The 24,166-nt window shown below is 44.8% G+C and overlaps 1 protein-coding gene and 1 long non-coding RNA gene across 2 annotated transcripts; both read left to right on the top strand.

Moving 5' to 3' along the window:
• The first annotated feature begins 9,450 nt into the window (after nucleotides 1-9,450).
• On the top strand, nucleotides 9,451-11,281 carry LOC310799162. The gene is made up of 5 exons (XR_014553804.1): nucleotides 9,451-9,535; nucleotides 9,921-10,056; nucleotides 10,193-10,286; nucleotides 10,392-10,543; nucleotides 10,896-11,281. It is a non-coding gene; the product is annotated as an uncharacterized lncRNA (long non-coding RNA).
• Nucleotides 11,282-21,239: 9,958 nt separating this feature from the next.
• On the top strand, nucleotides 21,240-23,774 carry LOC310799376 (interleukin-10-like; the record flags this gene model as incomplete). Its single annotated transcript, XM_083661965.1, has 5 exons — nucleotides 21,240-21,392; nucleotides 21,557-21,616; nucleotides 22,687-22,851; nucleotides 23,402-23,464; nucleotides 23,679-23,774. 5 exons carry the CDS (start codon nucleotides 21,240-21,242, stop codon nucleotides 23,772-23,774), a joined length of 537 nt encoding a protein of 178 aa, XP_083518091.1.
• Nucleotides 23,775-24,166: the final 392 nt, after the last annotated feature.

The following is a 24,166-nucleotide window of genomic DNA, read 5'->3' as shown; positions in this document are numbered from 1 at the left end:
AGCTCATGTGTGAAAGGGTACACTTCACGTACATCTGGGGCAGGCTCAGTGGGGAGCAAACCTCACCTGATCCGGAGTTCATGTGTGAAAATAGCTCTTCAAGGGATCTTTTTCTGTTTGCATTCGCACCGCCATAGGAACCATTAGGAATGCTGAAGTGAAGTAGTCAATAAGCCGGACGGTGGTTAGCATGCTAACCGCTAGTAGCTTGAGCTTCACATCAAGTGAGTGTTCACGGGGGATTATACTATTTTGGCTAACAATTAGCTAGCTAACGTTAGTTAAATCAACGTACACTTACGTCTGGACCACTAAAAAGGTTCCTCTTGTGCTGGGAAAGTACCCTGAAGTAGGACCTAGTTCCTGCGGTGCGAAACATAACAAAACAGGGAGAGTTCCTCCTAGAACTATGAAAAGGTTCTTGGCTCCTGCGGTCCAAAAACACCTACTATCAGACATCTCCAGATTCCTAAAATACCATGTTGACATGAGTCAGTGCGCTCTCTAACTCTGATAAACTATGACGTCAAATCATTAGTTTCAGAAACACTAGCACGTATGACGTCGAATCAATTTTCAGTAGCCTAATATTAGCACGTCAGAAAAACATATACACACTGTTAACAAAAGTAGAAGAATTGTACACCCACTGATTATCATACCCTCTAAACGCTATAACTATTCACGCTTCAAAAGAAACACAGCTGCCATTCAATGAACGTGAAAAATGAGTGCCATCAAACAGGGTCTAACATCTTAATAATGGTTTGTTGTGAAGAAACACCTCAGAAATGTATCATTATTCTGTGAGTATAGCATGTGATGAGATGTTGCCCTTATTTGTTTTCGAGCACCTCTATGCAGAAAGTAGGAGAAAATAATTCAAATATCAGTGATCCTAAATTACAGCGTACGTTCTGGATGCAAAAGATGCAACTGTACTGTCAGTGTTCACCTGGATGCATAAATCACACACACACACACACACACACACACACACACACACACACACACACACACACACACACACACACACACACACACACAAAGACACACACACACACACACACACACACACACACACACAGAGAGAGAGAAAGAGAAAGAGAGATGGACAGTAATGGCAGTAATAATGATACCATGAACAACTACAACATAGGAGGGTTAAAGTGAGAAGACTAGAGAGAACAAAGAGACACCTTCACCACACCACATCCTTTAGGATCAAATAACCGTCACTCGGAAAATAAGATTGAACTGAATCAGCTGGCCCCGTTTCCAAGGTGCTGATAGTCCTGATAGTCCTGGTAGTAATGATGGTGTGATCAGCATGAGCATTTAAAGGAATACCTGTGGGTTAAGTTAGACCATACATGGGCGAAATACGGCCCGCGGGCCCCCTGTGTGGCCCGCGATGGAATTGCAAAAAAAAGAAAAAAAATTACAGTGCACCTGAACGCAACATGCAAGATACCCGCTGAATAAGTGTCCAAATGTTCATGTCATTCTGGCCAATACTCTTCTGTTATAGCATTTCAGTCTGGAATATGGAATATCTTTCAATAATATTTATGACTAAAAGGCTAAAAGTAATCTCATGTGTAAGAAATGACTGTTCTACATTGAAGTAGAAATTTAAATAATTAACTTGTTGGTATTTAGCTTCAAGAGTGCATTTTTGTTCTTGTGTGACCCTCAACACAGGCTTTGAGAATCCCGGGCCACTTACTGATGCTTACTATGCTTAAATTAACCCACTCATATTCTGGTTTATTTCAAGAAAAACATTTTGGCTAGTGGAAATTCGAATTGGCTGGTAACTTTAAAATCTAGCAGCCATATTGGCAGGTGGTGAAAAAAGTTAATTTCAAGCCCTGCAGGGAGAGCAGGTGGTGACATAGGAGTGAATGAGAAAAGGATCACATATTGGTGGTTAAGACTGAATAATGACATCACAACTGTTAAAGGAACACTGCCCATTTTCAACCAGCTTTGTATCATTAGAACATCAGTAGTATATCAGAAAACTGTAAACTGTTTTGAAGTCTGTCATTTAATTTGACAGTTATTGAGTGTTAAAGTGTGGACCGGTGACATCACCGGTCCACACTAACTCAAATTAATAACTCATTAACTCAAATCAACTCTCAATAACTGTCAAACTAGATGAATGATGAATAGTTTGACAGTTATTGAGAGTTGATTTGAGTTAATGAGTTATTAATTTGAGTTACTTTAACATGCAATAACTGTCAAATTAAATGACAGACTTCAAAACAGTTTACAGTTTTCTGATATACTACTGATGTTCTAATGATACAAAGCTGGTTGAAAATGGGCGGAGTGTTCCTTTAATTTAAAATTAGTTATTCCTCTAAACCTGGCTTCAAATGCCCAACATTTTTCGCGCTGGCGCCGTTCGGCCCTCAGCAAAAACTGGTAGCGAGGACATTTTTTTGTGGCCCTCTCTATCATCAAAGTTGCCCATCCATGGGTTATGGCATGACAATATTTGTTCGGCCCCCGGCAACAATCTGGGTTTCTCATGTGGCCCCCCATGAAAAATAGTTGCCCACCCCTGAGTTAGACTATAATGTGCACGGTGATGATCATCCAACTGGCTGATAAGATGCTCACTTTTCGCTCTCAATAGGCGCTTTCGGACCAAACAGTTCTGGGGACTCGCTGAGAGGAACCGCTCGCTGCGGGGAGGTCCCCCGACAACTAGAGCTCATGTGTGAAAGGGTACACTTCACGTATCATCTGGGGCAGGCTCAGTGGGGAGCAACCCTCACCTGATCCGGAGTTCATGTGTGAAGATAGCTCTTCAAGGGATCTTTTTCTGTTTGCATTCGCACCGCCATAGGAACCATTAGGAATGCTGAAGTGAAGTAGTTAATAAGCCGGACGGTGGTTAGCATGCTAACCGCTACTAGTAGCTTGAGCTTCACATCAAGTGAGTGTTCACGGGGGATTATACTATTTTGGCTAACAATTAGCTAGCTAACGTTAGTTAAATCAACGTACACTTACGTCTGGACCACTAAAAAGGTTTTTTTTCGATTTTTTTTTTTTTATATGATATTTTTATATCGTAAAACATAGGTTATATACCCGCTATGCCTATTTCTGGACTTTTTAACCATAATAACCTCTGAAAAGCGCAATAACACAAGAAAGACTACTATTCAAAATCAAATAAAACATTTATTTCACAGCAGCAGATTAAGGCATTAATAGAGGTTCAAGGGTTCATAGGTTCAAATTGAATAAATAGCTACATCTCTGACACCTTGTGACAACCAAAGCACAGCAAATAGCGCTTCCCTGCCAATTCTGAAACAACAGAGCTATGTTTACAGGGGGTAGCCTACATCAACTTAAACTGATCAAATTTGATGAAGACTGCAGAAACAGCAGCCTAAACATGTCAGGTACAAACATTGCCTAACTGGCCTTTATAGATGAACTGTTCTTAAAAAAAAAAAAAAAAAAAAAAAATGTTTTTTTTTTTTTCAAGTGAGGGGGCCGGAAATTGAACTGAGGGGGCTAAGCCCCCTGAGGCCCCCTCGTGGCGCCGGGCCTGGTCTGGACCACTAAAAAGGTTCCTCTTGTGCTGGGAAAGTACCCTGAAGTAGGACCTAGTTCCTGCGAAACATAACAAAATGGGGAGAGTTCCTCCTAGAACTATGAAAAGGTTGGCTCCTGCGGTCCAAAAACACCTACTATCAGACATCTCCAGATTCCTAAAATACCATGTTGACATGAGTCAGTGGCTCTAACTCTGATAGACTATGACGTCAAATCATTAGTTTCAGAAACACTAGCACGTATGACGTCGAATCAATTTTCAGTAGCCTTATATTAGCACGTCAGAAAAACATATACACACTGTGAACAAAAGTAGAAGAATTGTACACCCACTGATTCTCATACCCTCTAAACGCTATAACTATTCACGCTTCAAAAGAAACACAGCTGCCATTCAATGAACGTGAAAAATGAGTGCCATCAAACAGGGTCTAACATCTTAATAATGGTTTGTTGTGAAGAAACACCTCAGAAATGTATCATTATTCTGTGAGTATAGCATGTGATGAGATGTTGCCCTTATTTGTCTCGAGCACCTCTATGCAGAAAGTAGGAGAAAATAATTCAAATATCAGTGATCCTAAATTACAGCGTACGTTCTGGATGCAAAAGATGCAACTGTACTGTCAGTGTTCACCTGGATGCATAAATCACACACACACACACACACACACACACACACACACACACACACACACACACACACACACACACACACACACACACACACAAAGACACACACACACACACACACACACACACACACACACACGCAGAGAAACTGCTGACTCAGTAGTCACTAAGTCACAGCAAAGGAAAGAGCACAGAGACAGACTGGTCACTAACTCACAGCAAAGGAAAGAGCACAGAGACAGACTGGTCACTAACTCACAGCAAAATAAAGACCACAGAGACAGACTGGTCACTAACTCACAGCAAAATAAAGACCACAGAGACAGACTGGTCACTAACTCACAGTAAAGGAAAGAGCACAGAGACAGACTGGTCACTAACTCACAGCAAAATAAAGACCACAGAGACAGACTGGTCACTAACTCACAGCAAAGGAAAGAGCACAGAGACAGACTGGTCACTAACTCACAGCAAAATAAAGACCACAGAGACAGACTGGTCACTAACTCACAGCAAAGGAAAGACCACAGAGACAGACTGGTCACTAACTCACAGCAAAATAAAGACCACAGAGACAGACTGGTCACTAACTCACAGTAAAGGAAAGAGCACAGAGACAGACTGGTCACTAACTCACAGTAAAGGAAAGAGCACAGAGACAGACTGGTCACTATGGCGTATGACTCCATGATGTGACGCTCCTCTTGCTTATGAGAGAGGGGCGTCAGTGCTGTATGAGATAGGACATCCCCCCTAAGGGGATTTGTTTCCAACAGGAGTCATGACATTGGTGGTGATCTGGGGAGGTGGTGGGATGAAGCTTTTTGCTCTGGAGATGCTGGATGAATGCGTGATGCTGACACAAGGTGAGTGATGACTGCACAAGTGTGATTTAAGCTGTGGTGATGGGGCTTTATATAGTACCAGGAGAAGGGCATTTATGATGTCATAACTGATGTCATTTATGATGTCATAACTGATGTCATTTGGGAGAAGGGCATTTATGATGTCATAACTGATGTCATTTATGATGTCATTTATGATGTCATTTGGGTTATGACAGCATGGGGTGCTCTATTAATGCCTTATTTGGTCTTCCATGATTGAACTACAGTCTGCGACTACACTTCAATCATGAGAGACTCGTAATATAATTTTAACAAACTTTATTGAATCAGAATAGACAGTTTGAGTATGGCGTATGACTCCATGATGTGACGCTCCTCTTGCTTATGAGAGAGGGGCGTCAGTGCTGTATGAGATAGGACATCCCCCAAAGGAATTTAAAGTTATTTCAGGAACTGGGAGAGTGAAAACGGGGGTCATGGAGCTCGCCTGGGGTATGCTTTAGTCAGGTCGTGGGCTGACGGGGGGAGAATTTTTTTAAGGCAAAGCGGGGTTGCAAGGGCGTGGATGTGGATAGCCCGGGCATGGGCGCATTGATGAGGAAAAGGAGAGTTTGATCACCACCAACGAAGTGCTTGTTGCCTCTTTAGTCATGGAAGGAGGGATCTTTGGGCTGATAATATGGTGTCTTGCTCTGGTCGAATGAAAGATGCATAGGCGGATGAGGACCAGCGCCCCAGTTGTTGAAGGGAGGCGGAGGACGCCCCCTGCATGGCTGCTGATGTGGCTGCTCCGATCCTGAAGGAGTGACTGGAATAGTTCTCTGCAGGGATGTTGCATTTCTGGAGTGTGGTCTTGAAGTGAAGGATGAACCAGGATCCTGTCATGTGATGATGGGGAGAGATGAGGAAAAGGGGGCCAAGGGCTGATTGAGGTTTATGCAAATGCCGGAATGATGGGTTATGCAGATTGTCGGACATTGGCTGACTTGTCAGGACGTGGGCTGACTGAAGTTTAAGCAGGATGCAGGGATAATGGGTTGAGCAAGTTGTCAGGATGTGGACTGACTTCTCGGGACGTGGGCTGACAGGTTTAAGCAGAATGCAGAGATAATGGGTTGAGCAAATTGTCAGGACGGGGGCTGACTTGTCAGGACATGGGCTGACTGATGTTTAAGCAGAATGCAGGGATGATGGGTTGTGCAAATTGTCAGGACGTGGGCTGACTGAGGTTAAGCAATGGCGAGGACACTTATGGGGTGGTCCCCTCCCGGGGGGGGTCCTCCCTTCAACAACTGGGCTGCTGTCCTCATCAGCCATGCGTCCTACATCCATCCAGAGCAAGCTGCTATATCATCAGCCCAAAGATGCCTCCTTCCATGATTGGTAGGAAGTATTAATGCATTTCGTTGGTGGCGGTCTTCTCTCCCAATCCCCGTTTGGTGCCCATGCCCGGGCAATTTGCCTATAACCCCATAAGTGTCCTTGCCATTGCTTAACCTCAGTCAGCCCACGTCCTGACAATTTGCACAACCCATCATCCCTGCATTCTGCTTAAACATCAGTCAGCCCATGTCCCGACAAGTCAGCCCCCGTCCTGACAATTTGCTCAACCCATTATCTCTGCATTCTGCTTAAACCTGTCAGCCCACGTCCCGAGAAGTCAGTCCACATCCTGACAACTTGCTCAACCCATTATCCCTGCATCCTGCTTAAACTTCAGTCAGCCCACGTCCTGACAAGTCAGCCAATGTCCCGACAATCTGCATAACCCATCATTCCGGCATTTGCATAAACCTCAATCAGCCCTTGGCCCCCTTTTCCTCATCTCTCCCCATCATCACATGACAGGATCCTGGTTCATCCTTCACTTCAAGACCACACTCCAGAAATGCAACATCCCTGCAGAGAACTATTCCAGTCACTCCTTCAGGATCGGAGCAGCCACATCAGCAGCCATGCAGGGGGCGTCCTCCGCCTCCCTTCAACAACTGGGGCGCTGGTCCTCATCCGCCTATGCATCTTTCATTCGACCAGAGCAAGACACCATATTATCAGCCCAAAGATCCCTCCTTCCATGACTAAAGAGGCAACAAGCACTTCGCTGGTGGTGATCAAACTCTCCTTTTCCTCATCAATGCGCCCATGCCCGGGCTATCCACATCCACGCCCTTGCAACCCCGCTTTGCCTTTAAAAACCCCGGTCAGCCCCTCATCTCCCGACATGCCTAAATTCTCCCCCCGTCAGCCCACGACCTGACTAAAGCATACCCCAGGCGAGCTCCATGACCCCCGTTTTCACTCTCCCAGTTCCTGAAATAACTTTAAATTCCTTTGGGGGATGTCCTATCTCATACGGCACTGACGCCCCTCTCTCATAAGCAAGAGGAGCGTCACATCATGGAGTCATACGCCATACTCAAACTGTCTATTCTGATTCAATAAAGTTTGTTAAAATTATATTATGAGTCTCTCATGATTGAAGTGTAGTCGCAGACTGTAGTTCAATCATGGAAGACCAAATAAGGCATTAATAGAGCACCCCATGCTGTCATAACCCTCAGCCCAAATGACGTCACTAAATGACGTCTCCATCTCCGACGTCACCTTCTCCATGACGTCCCAAATGACATCAGTTATGACATCATAAATGACATCATAAATGACATCAGTTATGACATCATAAATGCCCTTCTCCCAAATGACATCAGTTATGACATCATAAATGACATCAGTTATGACATCATAAATGCCCTTCTCCTGGTACTATATAAAGCCCCCATCACCACAGCTTAAATCACACTTGTGCAGTCATCACTCACCTTGTGTCAGCATCACGCATTCATCCAGCATCTCCAGAGCAAAAAGCTTCATCCCACCACCTCCCCAGATCACCACCAATGTCATGACTCCTGTTGGAAACAAATCCCCTTAGGGGGGATGTCCTATCTCATACGGCACTGACGCCCCTCTCTCATAAGCAAGAGGAGCGTCACATCATGGAGCCCAGAAGTCCACCTCCAAGAAAGGCCCAGCGAAGCGCACCACGACTGCCGGCTCCTCGGCGGACGCGCCAAGGCTCCAGCTCGCGAGCCCCACGCTCCCCACGGCAGCAGCCCAAACAGCCCTGCCCCAGGTTGAGAGGGGGTTGTATCATTTTTTAGTGGTCTGTACAGACCATTGGTCAGTACCACTAGGGGGTGCTAAAGCGAATGGTCCGGACCAGTTGGTGTGGTCCGTCACTGTACCACGGACCACTAGTGTGGTCGGTCAGGTGGTCAGTGTGGTCTGTCACGTGGTCCGTCAGTGTTCCTTCTCATTTTAATGCATGGTCAGTCAGCACAGACGCTCTGACCATGGTCCGGACCACTTAGTGTGTGGTCGGTCAGGTGGTCAGTGTGGTCTGTCACGTGGTCTGTCAGTGTTCCTTCTCATTTTAATGCATGGTCAGTCAGCACAGACGCTCTGACCATGGTCCGGACCACTGGTGTGTGGTCGGTCAGGTGGTCAGTGTGGTCTGTCACGTGGTCCGTCAGTGTTCCTTCTCATTTTAATGCATGGTCAGTCAGCACAGACGCTCTGACAATGGTCCGGACCACTTAGTGTGTGGTCGGTCAGGTGGTCAGTGTGGTCTGTCACGTGGTCCGTCAGTGTTCCTTCTCATTTTAATGCATGGTCAGTCAGCACCGACGCTCTGACCATGGTCCGGACCACTGGTGTGTGGTCGGTCAGGTGGTCTGTCACGTGGTCCGTCAGTGTTCCTTCTCATTTTAATGCATGGTCAGTCAGCACAGACGCTCTGACCATGGTCCGGACCATTTAGTGTGTGGTCGGTCAGGTGGTCAGTGTGGTCTGTCACGTGGTCCGTTAGTGTTCCTTCTCCTCTTAATGCATCGCAGTCAGCGTACAGACACTCTGACCATGGTCCGGACCACCAGTGTGTGGTCTGTCACGTAGGCAGGCTACGTGGTCCGTCAGTGTTCCTTCTCCTCTTAATGCATCGCAGTCAGCGTACAGACGCTCTGACCATGGTCCGGACCATCAGTGTGTGGTCAGTCAGCTGGTCAGTGTGGTCTGTCACGTGGTCCGATCAGCGTTCCTTCTCGTCACAATGCATCAGTCAGCGTACAGACGCTCTGACCATGGTCCGGACCACAAGTCGACGAATCACAGGGCGAAGTCAATCTTTCTAAAGCCAACCACATGCCGAGCCCAATCTTTCAAGAACCAACCACATGGCGAGCCTAATAATTCAGAAGCCTATCAAATGACCAAGTGAATCTTTCACAAAGCCATCCAATCAGAAGGCGAATCCAATCTTTCATTCAGCCAATCCCAGCGAATCCGACCGCCGAGAGGTCACCGCCCTCTTCTTCTTCACCACGGAAGTACCCCAGTGTGTGGTTTGTTTGGCTAACGGATAGCTAGCCATTAGCTCTTATTATTATCCCTACACAACGTTACAGGTAAGCAACTGCCGACCCTTTTCATGTTTTAATACACATATTTCACGTCCACGTCGTTGATATTTGCGCATATTTTTGATCGCGGTCTTTGACGTAAATATCACAGCATAACGTAACGAGAAGCTAACTAGCGTTAGCTGTGGCTGTGTTTTCGCTATCTGAACCCAAGTTCACGTTAACGTTAACAGCTAAATAAGAAATAGTAAACCTTGTTATCAGTCATCTGCATAATGAGAAACTCATACACAGATAAAAGTAACAGCAGGTACTGATATAAACAGTAAATGCCTGTCTATGCCTGTGTTTCTGTTTGTATGTTTTTAGTATCTAATGTATGTTTGTTTATTGCTGTAAGTATAATTTAGTCTACTGTACATTATTTCAGATGTCATTACGAAACAACAAGGCTATGGCAGGTGACACTGAGTGGCTCTCTACTGGGGCGTCTGGTATGGCCATCCAGTGAGGGAAACATACCTGCTCCTTGCCCAAAAAAAGAGAGATGGCATGACCTTCATAAGGTAAGATTATATGGCTTATCCATGTTCAAGTTAACAACATGACCCTAACACAATACACTGTAACATCAGGTACAGTATGTGATGGTACATGTATGCGAGTCCAGTTAAGTTACCGTATGTGCATTGTGTGTTTCAGACTGCCACAGCCAGGTATCTGCACAGCTCAGGGATTACTGAAGTATCCCAGCAAGATGGAGCAAGGTGACCCTCTACTCCAAGCAGGGCTTCAGGTATGACCTCACCTTCACCCACTCATGCCTCCTTGGCCAACAAGGTGAAATAGTCATATTTAATTTCACTGGGACTTATTTTTCCCTCTGTGTATCTTTCTCAAGGTGAGCGCCTACACTCAGACAGTGTGTCCCAGGCATTGGAGTATCTGAAGGAGCTCCTGCTCGTCATCCACCAGCACAACCACATCCTGTCTACACGGGCACACATCCCACCTGCTACAGCGAGCGTGGACCAGCATGCACGACTCTTGACAGTGAGTACCTGATTGTGTCTCCTGTCCAGATTGTGTTAAAAACATTTTATACAACCTCACACAGACAAGACTCAAGTCATTACTATTGCTTCAGACAAAATCATTTCCAAGGTTGCTCAGTGTTTAACTGTATGGTCTAATCTTAGAAATATTGGTGTTATTTTGATCAGGCTATGTCCTTTGATCAAGTTAAGTCATTGTCCTGTACACCTGGCATTAAAACAGGTCCAGGATCTACATAAAAAATGTGATTCATCCTGTTTAATCCATGTTAACTATGTCTCTTTTCATCTATCATCTACAACGTGTATCTATCAGTCTGATGTGTCCCATGTTTGTGTTTTCCCTACAGTGGTGAAGTGTCAGTGTGGTGTCTGCAGAGCCTGCTCGCCTCCAACACAACCCACCATCATCAAGACCTGGACCCAGGAGCTGCTGAGGCCAGCATGACGGCAGCATACAGATGCCAGCTTTTTGCACACCACACACACTCGACACTGATCTACACAAAGTTACACACACCACACACACTCAACACTGATCTACACAAAGTTACGCTCACACTGACCCTTTTTGATGCTGCCATTTGGTTGTGTCAGCTCCTGCTCTCTAGCTGTGATTGGACACTCTGGGGTCAGACAAGTGAACTCTCATTCAAAGGACCCTCTCTGTCTCTTTTCTTCTTTTGATTGCTGTTTATTATTATTCATTGTCCACTGTGTTCTTTATTTGATTTAGATTGCACATTGTCTAATCATTTTGTTTTTGTAAATGATTAATTTATTTGAAATGTATTCTCTCTTCGTGTCTTTGATAATACCATGATATTTAAATCTACTACATAATACATTATAGCCAATACGTTTTATACTTGACTGAATGACCAATAAAGTGCTCAAATCAGTTATCACTCATTCAATCATTACTTTCAACTTGTCTTTAGGGCATTACCCGCTTTTGAGCCTAAAAAAACAAAATATTTAAAGTGCATACTTTCTTTCCCTATTACAATAATAAAGACCCAATTTTAAAACCATGCATTGCATATTTACTAACATGCTTGAGGTGGGATTGTAAACCTGTCTCTTCCATTTTACACAAGTAGCCTAATGTGATGGTGCATTAAAAGTTGATCAAAATCACATTATAGTTTAATTAGATTTGAGTTTCAGCACATTGACATCATTTCAGAGCACCAAGGCAATAACTGAATGACATTGGACAAAATTCAAGTAAGTCCACAGCTGGATTCGAACCTGTGTCCTCCCAATTTTTCTTCCTTTTCCTCCCCCTTCCCCCCCCCCTTTCTAACCAACAAGCAGATTGTCTTCCATTGAGGTTTTAAAAAAACATCTATATCACAGAATATTCCCAGGTCCATTTTAACCATTTCAGGCTTTTTAAAGTGTCCGCTTTTCCTCTGACATGCAGTCGCTTCCCACAGGTTTTCATGTAAAACACTCATGTCACTCTAAAAAGTTCCCACACACCCAGGTATTGTGGGTGCTCGTCTTACCAGAACTGGATTGCTCTTGCCAACTACATTGTGCACTGCTTAGACTGTAACTCATACTTATTTTAATGCTGATTTAACTCACTGTAAATTCATAAAAATTACCAGCCCATTTAACTCTGAATTTATGCCTAATAAACACTCCTCCACTTGTGTATATCTTGGACTCCACTTGCAATGTTGTTTGTCTTTCCTACTGTGTCTCTGAATGTTGACATGACCTACACGCTGCATACGGACACAAATCTTGCATATTGTGGCAATAAAAGTGATTTGGATTCCGAATGATGCATGAATTTTGTTCCAGGTTGAATCAGTGTTGTTATAATAATAATAATAATCATTGGATTTATATAGCGCCTTTCCAAGGCTCAAAGCGCTGACACAGGATGATTATTCGTTCACACCATTCGTACCGGTGGTTATAAGTTCCAACAGACATATGCAAATTAGTGGCTATAATAAATCCCAATTAACATATTGTTTCTTATACAGTCAAACATTTTTTCAAAATAAAAGCTTTCATTCAAACTCAATGCAATAGACAAATTTAAATAAAATGCCAGGCATTCCGCTAGAAGAATTTTTCTGGTCGGCCAATGGCAACATGCAGAATTCCGGCCTTATAGAATATTTACCCAGTCAAAATGTAGCCTATTGTAAAAAGACAGATGTAGCCTATATCATTTCTTAAATAGGCCTATATCACATATTATTGCATAATTTATAGCAAACGAAATCTTAATTTTAAATCATTTTTAGATTTCAAAATAATTATCTAAGTATTCACTGTGGTCTGCGCTTGAGCTGCACACTGCTCCTTATTTAATTAATTCGGTTCGGGGTTGCAGACCCATTAACATTAATCAATAAAACACAAAAAACAAAAGCTATCATCCAATCATCCAACAAATGTATTTTATTGTAGTGAATGAACTCATCACAAACTTTGAGAACTGAGTTTGTCATATAGGTTACTATTCCCGTTTAATTAAGCCTAAAGAAAGACACTGGCGGGCCTAAATGTCTCTTTCCATCCAAGAACGTGAAATTAAATAACTTGGAAGATAATCTAAATTAAGAAGTTTCCTATTGCAACAAGCCAGAGATTAGACCTGCAGTCAGTCAACAGTCCGATCGGGTATAGGCTACACCTTCTCTCTCAGCTTGCTGTGGCACTTTTCTTTATGGTAAACCAGTGGGCATAGACTGTAAGACCCGACACTTGCATTTCAGTTCTGGACTTTGATCTAAGTGATAGAAGCATGGTTGACATGCCAAATTTACTGCCTCAATCCATAGATTACAGGGCCATTTAAACATAAGAAATCCATTAAGAATTGAGGATTGCAGAGGCGTTTATGAATTGTCTGATAGGCCCACCCCACTCCTCCCCACCGCCCCCGCCCGCTCTACTCACCTTCGGCAAAAAAAACCAAAGACTCCTCATGTCTAGAAAGGTATGTCATATCCATAAACAATTTGAGCCAAGTGATACAGTAGGCTTAGGCGATGTCTAAGAAAGCGGACAGTGACGCTTCAGATGTTTCAGCCAAGGACAGCAAGGATATGCATTGATTGATGAACATTTCAACACCACCGTCGATGGACAGCGACAGGCTGTCACAGATGATGGTCTGCCCATGTCACACATACCCTGTTGTGAAGCTTGATTGAAATCTAAAAACAAATCTCTAAATCTAAATCCTGCCTTGCAGATAAACATTATATTCACATGCCTTTCAACATGTTGTCTTTGCCAGAGCCATTCAGGCGGTGTCTCCACGCATGGTCAATGGGTCAGCATGGTCGGGGGAAATCCTCTAACACTGATAGACAATGATGGCAGATGATGGAAGCCTACCACTGAAATATTCTTACCGACTGTGTAAAGCATGCTATGGTTTCGCGTTTTACTGATTTTATGAAAATTGGTGGAAGGGTGTAGCATGGGCCAATGAGAAACCCAGCCTATATTGAGGAGCCCATTCTCCAATAGGCTATATCGATCAAATCTATATAATTATATTTGATGATTCACTATTTTTATTAATTATTATTATTATTATTATTATTATTATTGTAACAGACTGTTCTGTATGTTATTGTGGACTCTTATTGTGAAATCCGGAAGAGGAAGTGGACAGTTGGTTCAATATCTCTCTCGCCCCTGACCAAGTAAATGAGTGGCAGCCGCTCCCAACAACAAGCGGCCATAAACAATAAAGAACCCAAAACGCTCGGTTACTGTAATATCCAGTGTATGTTTACATTGAGGCCATCGGCCATTGTTGATGACGTATCACTGTGCGACGCCCAGTTACTCCATGTCACAAATAAAGATGGACGCACGTCGTATACCAGTCAAACTTATGTCTGTTTATTTAGACAATTATTATATATAGTATTACAACATTATTATTATTATATTGATATTATTAATTTAGTAACGTTACTTAGTAACGTAAACTGCCCAACAATGATGGTCATTGACATGCATTAAGACGAGAAGGAACACGGACCACGTAGGCTACAGACCACAGCCCAGCTGGCCGACCACGGCCGGACCGTGGTCAGAGCGTCTGTACGCTGACTGATGCATTAAGAGGAGAAGGAACACTGACAGACCACGTAGCCTACGTGACTGACCACACACTGGTGGTCGGGACCATGGTCAGAGCGTCTGTACGCTGACTGATGCATTGTGACGAGAAGGAACACTGACGGATCACGTAGCCTACGTGACAGACCACACACTGGTGGTCCGGACCATGGTCAGAGCATCTGTACGCTGACTGATGCATTGTGACGAGAAGGAACGCTGACGGACCACGTGACAGACCACACTGACCAGCTGACTGACCACACACTGATGGTCCGGACCATGGTCAGAGCGTCTGTACGCTGACTGCGATGCATTAAGAGGAGAAGGAACACTGACGGACCACGTGACAGACCACACTGACCACCTGACCGACCACACACTAAATGGTCCGGACCATGGTCAGAGCGTCTGTGCTGACTGACCATGCATTAAAATGAGAAGGAACACTGATGGACCACGTGACAGACCACACTGACCACCTGACCGACCACACACCAGTGGTCCGGACCATGGTCAGAGCGTCTGTGCTGACTGACCATGCATTAAAATGAGAAGGAACACTGACGGACCACGTGACAGACCACACTGACCACCTGACCGACCACACACTAAGTGGTCCGGACCATGGTCAGAGCGTCTGTGCTGACTGACCATGCATTAAAATGAGAAGGAACACTGACGGACCACATGACAGACCACACTGACCATCTGACCGACCACACACCAGTGGTCCGGACCATGGTCAGAGCGTCTGTGCTGACTGACCATGCATTAAAATGAGAAGGAACACTGACGGACCACGTGACAGACCACACTGACCACCTGACCGACCACACACTAAGTGGTCCGGACCATGATCAGAGCGTCTGTGCTGACTGACCATGCATTAAAATGAGAAGGAACACTGACGGACCACGTGACAGACCACACTGACCACCTGACCGACCACACTAGTGGTCCGTGGGACAGTGACGGACCACACCAACTGGTCCGGACCATTCGCTTTAGCACCCCCTAGTGGTACTGACCAATGGTCTGTACAGACCACTAAAAAATGATACAACCCCTGCTGCCCAGGTTTCAGGTCGTATCCCTCCTTTTCAGCCGGCATCTCTTCCGGCGGCCGCACTCATTGCAGGCCGGGTGCCAATCCCCGAGCAACTCTGCCCTGTTGCATACGGCCGCTTCCCTCTCCCGCGTCCGGTCGGGTATTATCAAACATGCATTTAGTCCCTGGTTTCAGTCAACGTTGCGGCATTGCTGCTGCACTCATTTCAGGCCGGGTGCCAATCCCTTAGCATACGGCATACGGCATACGGCCGCTTCCCTCTCCCGTGTCCATTCGGGTTTTAACAACATGCCTCTAGTCCCAGTTTCCAGTCAACCTTTTCTTTTTCATAGCATGGTTCCTCTCTTACGCATCCAATCCATCGATCCAATCCCAGTCATTTAGATAAAGTATAAACCCTTGTAAACTTTTCCGGCCATGCTGAGTAGCGCGCTAGCTACCTGGCTAGCCACCGGCCTTCCATGCTATACTGCGCATGCGCGTGGCTGGTCTAGCGTTGCCAAAGATGCGCATTGCAAATGCAAGATGCGACACTATTGTCTCCCGTCGCATGCTTCAGGCAAAATGGCGATAATCATCAGTTCTGCTGTTGCCGTCCTTCAAAATATAAGAAAATGTATAGCTCAGCGCTAGAGCGGACTGGCTTGAATGTGGGAAAGTGGGGTTCGAATCCCGTGTGCGCGCTGATATTTTAATTTAAGATCCTGGTGAAATATGGTCTAAATCTGAAGTTCAATAAACGTCTGCAAATAGCGGGTGAAAAAACTTTCACTTTCAAATTTAAACGTCTTTTCAACCGAAAAATGCTTGCGGGTGGTTCTGGCTTCAGCATATGCTTGAATTAAGTTCTAGAGGTGAATGGTTGCAGAAAAGAGGCACCATGAGTTCCCTACTTTCTCCCAGTAGGGAATCGATCTTCCTCTACGAGATTTACTCTGGTATTGCAAATGCATACGAAGCTTCAGTCTCGATCATAAACAAAAGGTGCTCCTCCCAGTCCACCACGGCTTTAATGTGCAGTGCAGCATCACCCGGCTTTCCGTTATGCATAACTCGTCAGGTCAGCAGAGCTCATTCCCCGGTCACGGCGCAGTAGATTCAGCAGAGCACATCCCTGGTCACAGCACAGTGGCTACAGCAGAGCATATCCCGGCAGCGTTGCCAGACGTACGATAATTATCGTACCTGTACGATAATTTTGACCTCTGTACGATGTACGATCAATAATCCCCAAATCCCCCAAACGTACGAGAATCTCATCATTTCGTGACACTTAGACGAATCCTACGTCTATCACTCTATCTGTTTATACAATCATCTCTTCAAACAAACATATTTGCAGCTAATACGTGCAGGGTGTTTTGTTGTTGTTGCAACGCAGGCTGAGACCACAGTGTTGAAAAATCATGCCAAGTCCAAAAAGTAGCCTGTGATTAGCGAAGCCCCCCGACATAGGCGCGCCGAAGGCACGCACGCTGGGGAGGGGGCGTACGATAATTTCACTCCAAAAACGATAATTTTGACCCTCTGGTACGATAATTCAACATTTGCCATCTGGCAACACTGTATCCCGGTCACAGCAGTGGCTCAGCAGAGCATATCCCTGGGCACAGCTCAGTGGCTTCAGCAGAGCTCCTCCCCGGTCACAGCACAGTGGCTTCAGCAAAGCATATCCCTGGTCACAGCACAGTGGTTTCAGCAGAGCTCCTCCCTGGTCACAGCACAGTGGCTTCAGCAAAGCATATCCCCGGTCACAGCACAGTGGCTTCAGCAGAGCTCCTCCCTGGTCACAGCACAGTGGCTCCAGCAAAGCATATAGCCGGGCACAGCACAGTGGCTTCAGCAAAAGTATACCCCCTGGGCACACCTCTTAGAAAATTGGAACGGAATCTCATTTTTCTACGACGAAATCGTCTCGTCTGCCGACGACTTAAAACTTTCTACAGATGCAGCACATTCACTGCTCCCCCTCCCGCTGGACGTCAAAACTAATCAAAAAGGTCATGGCACGAAAACCGCGTGTCTCCACAGCCAGTCTCTGCCTCAACTGAACTAAGTCCACCGTACAACAGCTCAGCCGAGGGTGCGGGTGCAACTCTCCCGAAGTGACAGTACACGACTGTCAAAACAAATGAAAAAGGCCCATAATAGACATACTGTAGACACGCAACTTAAAGTCAAATCCAAGGGGAAAACGTACTTATTAACAATGGTCAGCCCACCTTTAATATTCCAAATGTCAAAATGCACAAATCAGAACGTGCATCTATTAGGAATAGAACGGATAGATAGGAAAACTATGAGAAAAATATCAAGCCTATCTTTGCCTCATACAATTTGGGATAAAGTAAGTGCACAACTAAAGAATATAACATTATGTCTACTCATTTTTAGACATTTTCATGCCATAATAATATAATGCTAAAGGTTAAATATTGCATCTTTAAGCCATTGCTGGCTATGCTCATGCAGGTTGTTGCGACCTTGGTCATTACTGACCTTAAAAAATGCAGGTCATCGCTGACCTTTTTCTTTTGGGGGGGGTGGTCCCCTCCCGGGGGGGGTCCTCCCTTCAACAACTGGGCTGCTGTCCTCATCAGCCATGCGTCCTACATCCATCCAGAGCAAGCTGCTATATCATCAGCCCAAAGATGCCTCCTTCCATGATTGGTAGGAAGTATTAATGCATTTCGTTGGTGGCGGTCTTCTCTCCCAATCCCCGTTTGGTGCCCATGCCCGGGCAATTTGCATATAACCCCATAAGTGTCCTCGCCATTGCTTAACCTCAGTCAGCCCACGTCCTGACAATTTGCACAACCCATCATCCCTGCATTCTGCTTAAACATCAGTCAGCCCATGTCCTGACAAGTCAGCCCCCGTCCTGACAATTTGCTCAACCCATTATCTCTGCATTCTGCTTAAACCTGTCAGCCCACGTCCCGAGAAGTCAGTCCACATCCTGACAACTTGCTCAACCCATTATCCCTGCATCCTGCTTAAACTTCAGTCAGCCCACGTCCTGACAAGTCAGCCAATGTCCGACAATCTGCATAACCCATCATTCCGGCATTTGCATAAACCTCAATCAGCCCTTGGCCCCCTTTTCCTCATCTCTCCCCATCATCACATGACAGGATCCTGGTTCATCCTTCACTTCAAGACCACACTCCAGAAATGCAACATCCCTGCAGAGAACTATTCCAGTCACTCCTTCAGGATCGGAGCAGCCACATCAGCAGCCATGCAGGGGGCGTCCTCCGCCTCCCTTCAACAACTGGGGCGCTGGTCCTCATCCGCCTATGCATCTTTCATTCGACCAGAGCAAGACACCATATTATCAGCCCAAAGATCCCTCCTTCCATGACTAAAGAGGCAACAAGCACTTCGTTGGTGGTGATCAAACTCTCCTTTTCCTCATCAATGCGCCCATGCCCGGGCTATCCACATCCACGCCCTTGCAACCCCGCTTTGCCTTAAAAAAATTCTCCCCCCGTCAGCCCACGACCTGACTAAAGCATACCCCAGGCGAGCTCCATGACCCCCGTTTTCACTCTCCCAGTTCCTGAAATAACTTTAAATTCCTTTGGGGGATGTCCTATCTCATACAGCACTGACGCCCCTCTCTCATAAGCAAGAGGAGCGTCACATCATGGAGTCATACGCCATACTCAAACTGTCTATTCTGATTCAATAAAGTTTGTTAAAATTATATTACGAGTCTCTCATGATTGAAGTGTAGTCGCAGACTGTAGTTCAATCATGGAAGACCAAATAAGGCATTAATAGAGCACCCCATGCTGTCATAACCCAAATGACATCATAAATGACATCATAAATGACATCAGTTATGACATCATAAATGCCCTTCTCCCAAATGACATCAGTTATGACATCATAAATGACATCAGTTATGACATCATAAATGCCCTTCTCCTGGTACTATATAAAGCCCCATCACCACAGCTTAAATCACACTTGTGCAGTCATCACTCACCTTGTGTCAGCATCACGCATTCATCCAGCATCTCCAGAGCAAAAAGCTTCATCCCACCACCTCCCCAGATCACCACCAATGTCATGACTCCTGTTGGAAACAAATCCCCTTAGGGGGGATGTCCTATCTCATACAGCACTGACGCCCCTCTCTCATAAGCAAGAGGAGCGTCACATCATGGAGTCATACGCCATACTCAAACTGTCTATTCTGATTCAATAAAGTTTGTTAAAATTATATTACGAGTCTCTCATGATTGAACTCACAGTAAAGGAAAGAGCACAGAGACAGACTGGTCACTAACTCACAGCAAAGGAAAGAGCACAGAGACAGACTGGTCACTAACTCACAGTAAAGGAAAGAGCACAGAGACAGACTGGTCACTAACTCACAGCAAAGGAAAGAGCACAGAGACAGACTGGTCACTAACTCACAGTAAAGACCACAGAGACAGACTGGTCACTAACTCACAGCAAAGGAAAGAGCACAGAGACAGACTGGTCACTAACTCACAGCAAAGGAAAGAGCACAGAGACAGACTGGTCACTAACTCACAGTAAAGACCACAGAGACAGACTGGTCACTAACTCACAGCAAAGGAAAGAGCACAGAGACAGACTGGTCACTAACTCACAGCAAAGGAAAGAGGAGGAAAAATACATCACAGCTGTTTTTGTTATTCACAATATATGTATGACATCATATAATGTAATTTACATTGTGCAATTTAAAATGCTAATGTTTGTATGGAAACGACAACTTATCGATTTATATTGTGACCCTTTTGTGCTAGTTTATTGGGTATAGGATACATCTAGGCATTATGGCATTATCCCCCAGTAGTAGTAGTAGCCTAGTAGCAGCGGTGGTTGTAGTAGTAGTAGTGATAATGATCATCATCATCATCATCATCACCATCATCATCATCATATAGGTACAGCCTGAGAATGATCTATGCACAGAGGCCCTGCTCCCCACACTCTGACCAGGGTCTGCATCACACCCTGATCCAAATTGTTATTTATTTGCTTTGCCACTGCCCAGTTTAGTGTAACTATAACTGGGTAATCCAACTATATTATTCTTTGTATTGTTATTACATTTTTGTTTTTATTAGGCTACATTGTTATTATTATTGTGGATAAAAGGGGGAAAATGCATAACCATTAAGAGGCTTCCTACATGATTATTTTCTAGCAGAGACACTTACTCATTACCATGAAATCTTACTTCTATTTTGATTCACAGTAGTGCCAACTCAACTTATGGGCGGGGACTGTGTAATGTACATGTCACTCAAGTGGCATGTACATGTACAACTTCCCTCCCCCAAACCTTCCCCATGTGTTGGATATAAATATGGTCTCCGATGAGACCAGACTAGTATCCTCGGCTAAGTCTTGCCAAGAAGATTTTTCACCAGAGGTCAGAAGAAGATCAGCAGCATTTTTCACTCCAGCTCAGAGATCCATCTCTCCTCTCCACAGCCAGCCAGTCAGGACCACAGACTCCAGCATGACGCCCCTCTCTCTGCTCCTCTCCCTCCTCACGCTGCTTTGTTTATTTTACGTTGTGTCCACACCTGTGTGCAGTAGCCAGTGCTGCCGCTTCGTGGAGGACTTCCCCGTCCGGCTCAGGAAGCTGCGAGAGGACTTCTCCAATTACTACGTAAGTAACAAACTTCTTCCTCATACTACACGACACAAACGTAAATAAACCAACACTGCACCGCCCCTGTGGCGGTGTCCAGGTGCTGCTGCAGTCCTGTCTGTCACTGAGGCTGCTCACCCCGTCTTAACGTTACATTAAGCTTTGTTTTCGCCTCTCCACAGGAAGCCAAAGATGACGTGGAGACAGCGCTGCTAGACGAGACCGTGGAGGCTTACATCAAAGTAAGTATCCGGTAACGCTTTAGAATACAGCCCGCAAATAAGCATGTAGTTAGAGTATAACAACGGGGTTTAGGGCTGTAGTTATAGTCTAACTACGGGGTTTAAGGAGTGAATTATAAGATCTGTACTTATAGTCTAACTACGGGGTTTAAGGAGTGTAGTTATAGTATAACAACGGGGTTTAAGGAGTGTAGTTATGGTATAACAACGGGGTTTAAGGAGTGTAGTTATGGTATAACAACGGGGTTTAAGGAGTGTAGTTAGAGTATAACAACGGGGTTTAAGGAGTGTAGTTATGGTATAACAACGGGGTTTAAGGAGTGTAGTTAGAGTATAACAACGGGTTTAAGGAGTGTAGTTAGAGTATAACAACGGGGTTTAAGGAGTGTAGTTAGAGTATAACAACGGGGTTTAAGGAGTGTAGTTAGAGTATAACAACGGGGTTTAAGGAGTGTAGTTATGGTATAACAACGGGGTTTAAGGAGTGTAGTTAGAGTATAACAACGGGTTTAAGGAGTGTAGTTAGAGTATAACAACGGGGTTTAAGGAGTGTAGTTAGAGTATAACAACGGGGTTTAAGGAGTGAAAAAATACTTTAACTAGAGGGTAACAAGATCTGTACTTATAGTCTAACTACGGGGTCGCGGGCTGTATTATGAAGCAGGGGACAAATGTTTGTACTTATAGGCTAATTACGTGTAGACTCCTTAAACCCCGTTGTTATACTCTAACTAGACTCCTTAAACCCCGTTGTTATACTCTAACTACACTCCTTAAACCCTGTTGTTATACCATAACTACACTCCTTAAACCCCGTTGTTATATACTATAACTACACTCCTTAAACCCCGTAGTTAGACTATAACTACAGCCCTAAACCCCGTTGTTATACTCTAACTACATGCTTATTTGCGGGCTGTATTCTAAAGCGTTACCAAGTATCCCACTAAGCCCATCTCAACTCTCAGCGATGCGTGCGAAGATGCATGCATCAGGAGCATCGATTCATGCAGACCAACCAAACGCATACGGACATCACATAGGCTAACTAACTATGTTCTCCTTCATAGAGCTCATACGGCTGCCATGCTATAAACAGCATACTTGACTTCTACCTGAGGACGGTTTTACCGACGGCCATGGCTGGAGTGACGGACGACAACAAGAGCTTCAAGCCTCACATGGAGTCCATACAGCAGATCTTCGACGAGCTCAAGGCTGATGTCATCAGATGTGTGAGTAGAGTATCCTGGCATTTTGACCTATTTACTGCTACTCTGGTGCGGTGCGTTGATTTGCCGGTGTCTGTCTCGCTCAGCTCAATTGCTTCACACAACTTGTGCGCAGCGCGCACTCTGGAGCGCATGCAGCACCGCCGACGCAGCGCGTAACCATAGCGGAGTCCCTGCATGATTAGATCTCTAAATAGTTCATTTGATCGTTGGGTTGAGATGAGAAGAAGAGCGACGGAAGACGGTCATTATTTAGATGTGCGACCAAAAGGGGAAGAGAAAGTGCGGACAGGACATGGCATTGCGCAAGTGATTCCTAAAATGCAGTGAGTGCGTAATGGCACATAACTGGTGGTTCTGCAAAAAGGGAAAGGCGCACGCAGCTCCTCATAATGTGCTAGTGTAGTTGTGATGCCAGGTAACCTCTCTGTATTTCACTAAACCTATCTGTATTTCACTAGTAACCTCTCTGTATAGTAACCTCTCTGTATTTCACTAGTAACCTCTCTGTATTTCACTAGTAACCTATTATCTATTTTTTTCCTCCATATAGAAAAATGACTTCGCCTGCCAGAAGCCCTTTGAAATCAATGACTTCAAATCTACCTACACTCAGGTGAGTGTCAGCAGGTCACACAGTGGAGGGTTCAAGCCCAACTCACAGCATTATCTAAAACAATCTCAAACACAAGTATCATAGCCTACTGTAGCTCCACTATAATATGTGCCAATTCATCATTACAAAGGAGATTGTGTTTGTAGGCTACTACAGTGTGCCTGCTTGTCTTGTCACAGATGATGTTAATAAACTGTGTGTTGTGTTTGTCCAGATGGAGAGTAAAGGACTTTATAAGGCCATGGGCGAGCTGGAACTGTTCTTCAACTACATCGAGACTTACCTGGCCTCCAAACGACAGAGGAATTGACCTGCTCACCCCTCTAACACAGATCCTACCCAATGTGACCTTATTCATCTCAGGAGAAAAAGAGCATTGTCTCACATACACTGTGCACTCCTTTACATTCGTGTTCCCTTGTGTCCAACAGAGGAACATATTGTTATGAATGTTGCTCTATGAGTGCTAAACTAATGCTTTATTGTGTTGAAGCTTTGATTTACTTTTTGACATGAAGTTTCTATGTTCGGCTCACATTGAGTCGTAAAAGTCTGTTACTATTTATCAGTTATTTCACTTGTATTTGTGCAGCTATACTCTGTTCCACGTCATCATGTTTAGAAGAAAAAAACCCTGTCGTATTTATTTTACCAGCTATACTAATTTATACATATTTTGTATTTATTTGAACATGACAAAAG

The sequence above is a fragment of the Poromitra crassiceps genome (assembly GCF_964638095.1).
Source record: "Poromitra crassiceps genome assembly, chromosome: 27".
NCBI lineage: Eukaryota > Metazoa > Chordata > Actinopteri > Beryciformes > Melamphaidae > Poromitra > Poromitra crassiceps.
The sequence above is the reverse complement of the archived record's forward strand: the minus strand, read 5'-3'. Positions and strand labels throughout refer to the sequence as shown.